The sequence below is a fragment of the Primulina huaijiensis genome, chromosome 6, assembly GCF_012295235.1.
Source record: "Primulina huaijiensis isolate GDHJ02 chromosome 6, ASM1229523v2, whole genome shotgun sequence".
NCBI classification, from domain to species: domain Eukaryota; kingdom Viridiplantae; phylum Streptophyta; class Magnoliopsida; order Lamiales; family Gesneriaceae; genus Primulina; species Primulina huaijiensis.
Genome location: NC_133311.1, coordinates 13,783,688 through 13,791,419, shown reverse-complemented (window position 1 = coordinate 13,791,419; position 7,732 = coordinate 13,783,688). Strand labels below are relative to the sequence as shown.

Below are 7,732 nucleotides of genomic sequence, written 5' to 3'. Positions count from 1 at the left end.
AATAATTATTTAAGTTTAAATTAAAATTCTCATAATTTTATTTAGCTTAAAAACTAGGCTTTTCAATTAATCTTTAATTAATCGTTTTAACGGTGATTTAATCCCGAAAAATCCCAAACTTTAGAATAAAATTCCTAAACTTAAAACTTATATTTTTTATATTATTTTAGCCCTTATGAACCATGGCTCGACCCCCCGTGAGCCCTGTTTCAAAATATTTTGCTTTGAAAACCCTCGAACGACCAATAAAAGTCCCACCCGAGCCATGTTTCGATTTTGTTGAGCCACCCTCGAGCCATACCTTCCCAAACCCTGACCAACTCCTCAGTGCACCCTACTGGACCCTTGGAACCCCTAGGAACCATCCCAACCTAGAAAACGAGGCCCCCAACTCCACACCTAAACTGGCCGAGAACTTCTCATGGTGTTAGGACTCCACGATTTGGTGCCTAGGACCCAAGCCCACGCCCCTGCCCTTGAACCATCACATTGTGCACCTTCTTAGGACCCTAGTGAGACACCCTAGCCTAGCCCGTGCCCCACATTCCGAGCTCCCAAGCTCTTGGACACCTGCACTCGCCCACGCTCAAGCTGCGTGTTTCTCGGGTGTGGGAGTCCTAGCATGGCTAGAACTCCTTCCCTAGCCCTTACCGTGAGTCCTAGCTTGGCTAAGACTCACCTCCTGACCCATAACCGACGCTGACCGAGCCCTGGCCAAAGCCAAGACCAAGCCAACCCCTTTTTCATGGAACCCGATCACCCCTAACCTTGACAGCACAAAGAAAAGAACGTTTCCTGCATGTTGCATGCGGTGCAACGTGTTTTCTGTGTTTAGGACCCTTTTAAAACGTGTAAAAACGACTCTTGATCATAACCTAACATCATGTCAGCCTCTTACATGTATGGAACAAGTTATTGGATCACAATTCATGGATTAGATACAAGCATGTGCAATAATCCGAAAAATAAACAACCAACTTCATGATTTTCATTCACACAACTTTTAAAACGATATTATGATATGATAGATGAGAAAAAAATATGTATGGAATTCCTTTGCGTTTTATATGCACGAAGTAACGTCGAAAAACAGGCAAGAACCTTGGCTTTGAAACCCCTTGAACCTCTCAAAAATCCTTCAACTTTGTGGTGTGTGTATCGTGTAAGGGGGGTGGGGAAAGTTTGATATTGTATAGAATGTGTGGCCGTGAGAATGAATATGTGTTGGGGAGGGTTTCATAATTTATATACTAATTAATCCCTTAAACAAGCTTAGGCCCATTAAAAATACTATTAGACTCATTAGTGCTTGATTAGGATTTAATTAAAACATTAAAATAGTTTTTGTTAAAGTGAGTTTGTGAATTTATTAGCCGGATTGCCAAAAAGTTTATAATTTTGTTGAAAAACCAACACCGATAAAATTTACGTCTCGGCGTATAAAATCACCTCAAAACTCTTTATTTTCAAAAATATGAAAACCAACGCTCATATTTTAAATAATTAAAAACAATTATTTAATAAAAATATTTTACGTTTTTAAGCCATCGGTCCCGTTCTTCGATCGCAATTTGAATAATCCTTAAAAATATAGTTTTATGCAAAATGACAATAAAATCCTATTTAAGAAATAAACATATATGTCACATAATCAATTAAGCAGTTAGAATCAATTATTTACTCATTTTTCATAATTCTTAGATTTACATGCAGTTTGGATTACGTCGTCTTAATTTTGGACCTTACATATTACTTCTTGGTGTATAGGAGATTGACAATCTTGAATTTTCTCTCTATCAATGTGTGGGAGAATATTCTTTAAAAAAAAAAAAAAATTGGGCGAGAATATTTATAAATAGGTTATAGTTGATGAAATAACTGAAAAGCATATTAATAGATAGTACTTTTTTTATTTGTCATTTTTTATTGAATAAAATTAATTCATATTTAAAATAATTAAAAAAATTGCTAATAAATATTAAATTAGAAAATTTAAAACATAAATAATTAAATAAATAACAATAAGGGATGCACATTTATAAAAAGAAAAAATTTAATATTTTTACAAATAATTTTGATAAGTATAGGTCACAAAAAAAATAATAATAAATAAATAAAAATGTAACATTCATAATAAATACAAAGAAGAAAGTGAAATAAGGAACACATAAAATAGGCACTAGAGTTGTAATTTCCGTGAATAGTGAAATAAAAAGATTATTTAACATGAAAAACACAATAAATTGAGATATATTAGAAAATAGATTCCTATATATGACTACTTATTTATTATTTTCGAATAAACGCTAAAATTAAAACTGAGTATATTTTTAAAAAATTTAAAAAAAATTGAAAAAGAAATAAATAAAAACTTTTTGTAATAAAATAAAAGGCTTTAGAAAACTATGATGAATTATTTAAAATATCATATCAAAATAATATAAAGTGAAAAAGAAAAATATCTGTATTATTTGATATTTCTTGTTAAGTAAATTAATAAAATACAAAAATCTAAGTACATAATAAATCAGTTTTAAGTTTGACGTGATTAAAAGGATTATGATTACACCGAAATAAATCAGAATAATATATTTCTCTAATCATGTTTATTTATTTATTTTCCTGAGGAGATTAATAATAACATTTTATATCATAAAATAATAATTAATTATCTCTATAATTCCTTTTTAGCTCAAGTTGGGCCCGTATAGTGATCATCAATTTTTAGAGGTTATTCTACAATGGGATTTATTCGATCCTACCTCAAGACAATACACGAACGATACATGCAATTACGGCAACGTGTGATAATAATATGAAAATAAAGTATAAAACTGGATATCGATATTTACGTAGAAAATTTCCAAAAATTATTAAGGTAAAAACTATGGATAAGATGAAAAGAATTTCACTATAATATTTTATGGTGTACAACCACTCACTGTGTTTCCAAATAGAATACGTGCTCTCTTAACATAGGAGAACAAACACTTACAAATATTATAAAAATAAGAACTCAAGTGATATAACATGAGAGAAAGAACTCAAAGGATGTTCGGGATTCTTTTTAATGATGAGAGAAAACACATATTTATAGGTGATTTCTGATGTCTAAATCCAAAACATTCGTAAAATCTTTCGGCTAAATTTGACAAACATCTGCCTAACTCTTTTTGACTAAATGAAACATATCATTCAATGCATTATTTTTGCCGACAAATTTTTCATGTTGTTCAACACATAATCCCACATGAAAATCGTGTGTTATTGTATGACATTAGATCAGTCAGATGTTATTTGAATCAAAACTAAATAGGATCCAAATGCTGGAACTTGAATATGAACAAACTGATCGTTTGTTCATGCCTGTGGACAACTAAACCAACACAAATGTATTCCAAGTAAAAACTTAGGTAGAACATTCTTAAATTAGATTTTTTTTTTTTTTTAAAAAAAAAATAATATTTTTTAAAAAAAGAAACAAGAATCTTTTGTCAAATTGGCTATTTGGACTCCGTACTGTTCACTAGGGCTTGAGGACATCTTTCGCCCCTCCCACCATCTCTCCGTTGCACTACGATTCGCAAGAGCCGAGGATCGAGGAGAGAATAAAAGGGCGGGAAGAAATTTTTTCCTTGATTACAATTTCGCTATCTTGAAGAATGGCGAAGCGTGAGCTCTCCAGTACTTTGAAGAACTTGAAGGTATACAACACAATGCAAGCTATTGTAGTTAGATTGTGTTTCCCTTTGTATTATGCCTGAAAGTGTTTAATTTATATCTCAAAAAAAGTGTTTAATTTGTGGTGAATTCATCTGGGTGTTTTTTTTAAAAAAAACGGATTCAATTCATTTTGTCGATTCTACTGGTTACGGCAATTTTTTAGTTTGTAGGAATCATCGAAATTATCTTCTTGATTTTTAATTGTTTTCGTGTTTCTTTTATGTGTTAAGTTCATGCAAAGGGTGTCTCAGAAAGTGGAGAAACTTGAAGAGGAAGAACAGGTTATAACTGCTGGAGATTTCCCTTCATCTAGCGCCCCTAAGAAATGGTATTTTTTGTGATTTTATGTTTTATATTCTTCATTTTAGTTTTTCTGTTTCTTGAATGTACTTAGTTAAACTTCGCTGCTTTAGGAAGAATGGAGCTGAAACCTTAATTTAGGAGGGAATAAGATTTCATAGTATAATTAATACATACACCTTAATTGAAAACAAGTAGTGGGTGGACATTGGTGCGAGACTATTGTAAAGTGTGATTCGACCCAGATTCATGGAAGCTAATTTTTTTATGCCTATTTATTCGGAAGTGTAATTATTTAGTTTTGAATTATGTTGAGATATCTTAAAACCTGAGAATTTACTTTTTGGGTTATGATGTTGTAATGTTGATGGGAAGTTGATCTTGGGATGGAGTCACAATTCATTTAGAAATTATATTGAAACAAATTATTATTGGGTTTACGAGTAGAGAAGTGTACCGTCAAATGGTTGACAAACATAGTCATTGTTATTTTCTGTTTGACCATGGAGTTTGTTCTCTGTCTTTCACTCTTCTGCAAAACCGGAAGATGTTTGATTGATGTTCCTAAACATTTTAGTAGGAATTTGTTGAATGAAAGATGTGATCAAAAATAAAGATGGAGGCCAACTTTAAAGTACAATATTGCACATAATCAGGAAAATAAAAGTCTTCATGTAACTACTAACTACAAATAAAGAGCTGTAAGTTAGGGGACTTTCTAGAGGGGGAGATTGCATGGACCCAAATGATACAATGGTATGGAATTATGGAGGCATCCATAGTGCATCACTGGGTAGCAGCTGAGAATGCACTAATATAGTTGACTCAAATCATCTAATCGCATTCGCGTAGGCAGCTTCATCACATAATCATAAAATTCTAGAAGGCTATGTAGATTATGTGTGCGGTACTAAATCCCCTTCCCATAAAACATCCTCGGTTGACCCAACCAATGCACCACTAAAATCCACTTCATATTTCATCAATTAAGGGTCTGAATGTTTTTTCCATTTTGTGCTTGCAACCTTGAACCAACCATAGATCAAGATATGCATGAAAGAGTATTATCTTTCATCAAAGTTCAAAATGCATGGAAAAGAAAGGATAAGAGAGCAACAGTTCATGTCTGTGGTTCCAAATTTACACACGCATCTAAATGTCCACTAAACTTGCCATTAGGTTAAACAGATCGTGAGTTTTCTCATAACATAAGCTACCAGGAAAAATTGTATTTTTTTCAGTTAAGGAGCCAGTACCCATTGCTATCGCTCCACCTCAGCAAATGACAACAGCTTAACAGCACTCAATAAGCAGATAACCTCGCTGTAATATAAAATAAGCTACCGAGGAAAAAAGTTGTATTTTTTCCGGTTGCTATTGCTCCATCTCAGCAAATGACAACAGCTTAACAGCACTCAATGAGCAGATAATCGTGCCAGTATTCAGGAACCAAGTTATATGTATAATAAGATCTTAGGATTTCCAGCGAATAAGGATGCATATGAAATGAGAAAGTTTTCAAATGAAGTACGATCAACTCGTCATTCAGTTGTCTCATTCATACTCCTTTAGATTTTTAAGTGATGGAATCAAAATTAATTTAAATGTATGCTCGGAAATACACACTGAAGCTTTTTCATCCTTTCATCTTTTCCATTTGTTTTTTGAACGTATATGCAAGTTAGTCGCTAAAACTACTGACCTTTTAAGCTTTTCATAAACACCATGTGGAGCATTTTCTTCATTTTATTTCCGCATCTCTTCGTATGCAGTGTGGTTATAATTGAAGGTGAACCCCATCCAGGGGCGACAAGAGGTCGAATGTCATTTTTAAGTTTTAATCCTTCTATTGATGTGAGTACAAGGGTTCAAGTGACCTGCAATTCCTAAGAGACTTAAAGATTTTACTATATTTCAATTTTTGGGCATCTCACTTCAGAGACTTGTCTTGGCAGAAACTTAATGAAGAGGCATGTGACCTTAGTGAAAATGGATCCACGGCCACTAGTTCTGGCAGGCAAACTGAAATAACATCCACAAGGTCACTTTTTTTATTAGCCTATTACGTATATCGCATCCTTTTAATTTTCTTGCTACATGTTTTGCAAATAACTTTTGTTTGTACTTTCTGCTTCCTGCTTAAACAGCCTTGGTATCCCTTTTCTGATGTTGTGTACTGGATTGAGATGCATGAATTGACATTGTCGTTAAAGATAGTTCATAGTTTATCAATTCTGAAACGGTTCAAGGATAATATTCCGTTATTGAGATTGATTATTCCAATTTACAATTTCAAGTAAACCTGGTTCTTTGTTAATATAGAGAAAACACCTCCCCCCAAGACAACTTGGAATCAGATATTTTAGTCAGTGACGGGGATTTGAAGAGGAAGCATCCTGATCTTTCCTCAGATCCGTCCAATACCAACAAGTCATGGAAAAATTCCCTAGACCGCCGTGATTCATCTTCTAGAGGCAGTAACAGTTCTCAGAAACAACAAAAACGTGAAAAGCTGGACTGGAATGTTCTTCGATCTTCTAAGCATCAGAACAAGAAGAGGTAAGGTTTTTAAGTAATTTCAGATTTGTGTTAGTTTTCTCCTTGTATTCTTAAATTTTCAGGTTGATGTATTTTTACAAATATTTTTCAGCACTCTGGAATACCTTTTTTCCAGTAACTTTCTTGCTTGAGCGTTTTCACTTTGTATTGATTGGTCATTGATTAAACTATAACTTCTTGATATCTGTATTTAGCATTGATACTGTTGAAGCTATATGTGATCTTCATTTCAGTCTCATGTAATTTAAGTCATTCGGTTCCAGCAAAAGGGAGGTAAGGCTTAGTCTTTATGATACCCTCCTCTTCCACTGAATGTGATAGCCCAGTTTTGCCGAAGTTTCAGTTATTAGCTACAGCCCTATTGGAGTCTGGTTTAGGAAATTCGCGAACATCGCTTGATCCGATTTTAGTTTCTTTGGTATACTGCTTTGACAATCGACATATGTTTGTTTAGAAAATGTCGTGAGCACTGCTTGCCTCATCAGTTTTTCGATTTTATTTTTATTTTTTGCTGCACTTGGTTTCACATTCTTTGGAATTGGGCATTTGTCACATGTTCTGTATAATGGTTGAATAATCTCCCAATGCTTCATGCTCTCATAAGGGGATCACCACGGCTCCTCTCTTCTCGAGGATCCATACATCTCTTTTAAGTGCATGAACAGCTATCTCTCGAGCACAGGTTCGACAATGAGAAAAGAAAATGGAGCACCTAACAATGCATCTTCACAGACCCAGAACTACGAGCTCATCGAATACGGTTTTCCGCAGAATTCGATATGTATCTATGAGATTGAGTATAGAATTCTGTTTGTCACTTAAAAAATAAAGATAATGTATACCTCAAATCTAGGATTCCAAATGTCTTAATAAATTAACAATCCTTTGGTCAAAAAATTTAATTAAAGAAATAATTTTGTAGTTAGAAATACACAACTACAAAGCATACACAATGATGATATAGAAAACGAAGCCATTGTTATTTGTTGATGCCGGCTTGTGTTCGAAATGTCCATCTGATTATTACTTGGAATGATATCATCAATAAATTATTTTGCATGCGCACGCGTGTAGACGTTACGTACGTATTTTCAAATTTCTCCAATAAAATATGCAAGAAAGGGGATTACATTCATCCCGTTGGATACGT

General features: G+C 33.6%; 1 protein-coding gene across 2 annotated transcripts; it reads left to right on the top strand.

Annotated features, from left to right (window-relative positions):
- The first annotated feature begins 3,489 nt into the window (after nucleotides 1–3,489).
- LOC140979807 (uncharacterized) lies at nucleotides 3,490–7,416 on the top strand. 2 transcript variants are annotated; one of them, XM_073445387.1, is made up of 6 exons: nucleotides 3,490–3,704; nucleotides 3,954–4,051; nucleotides 5,796–5,877; nucleotides 5,979–6,064; nucleotides 6,346–6,582; nucleotides 7,237–7,416. In XM_073445387.1, exons 1-6 carry the CDS (start codon nucleotides 3,663–3,665, stop codon nucleotides 7,241–7,243), a joined length of 552 nt encoding a protein of 183 aa, XP_073301488.1. In that variant the 5' UTR covers nucleotides 3,490–3,662; the 3' UTR covers nucleotides 7,244–7,416. The 2 variants fall into 2 exon arrangements, with proteins under 2 accessions (XP_073301488.1, XP_073301487.1); XM_073445386.1 differs by lacking the exon at nucleotides 7,237–7,416 and adding an exon at nucleotides 6,816–7,209.
- Nucleotides 7,417–7,732: the final 316 nt, after the last annotated feature.

Bases quoted from the DNA above. Each gene is read 5' to 3' on its own strand.
- LOC140979807 (XM_073445386.1), top strand. From the start codon at position 3,663: ATGGCGAAGCGTGAGCTCTCCAGTACTTTGAAGAACTTGAAG. The intron at 3,705-3,953 runs GTATACAACACA...TTATGTGTTAAG, and splicing joins GTACTTTGAAGAACTTGAAG to TTCATGCAAAGGGTGTCTCA. The intron at 6,065-6,345 runs GTCACTTTTTTT...TTGTTAATATAG, and splicing joins ACTGAAATAACATCCACAAG to AGAAAACACCTCCCCCCAAG.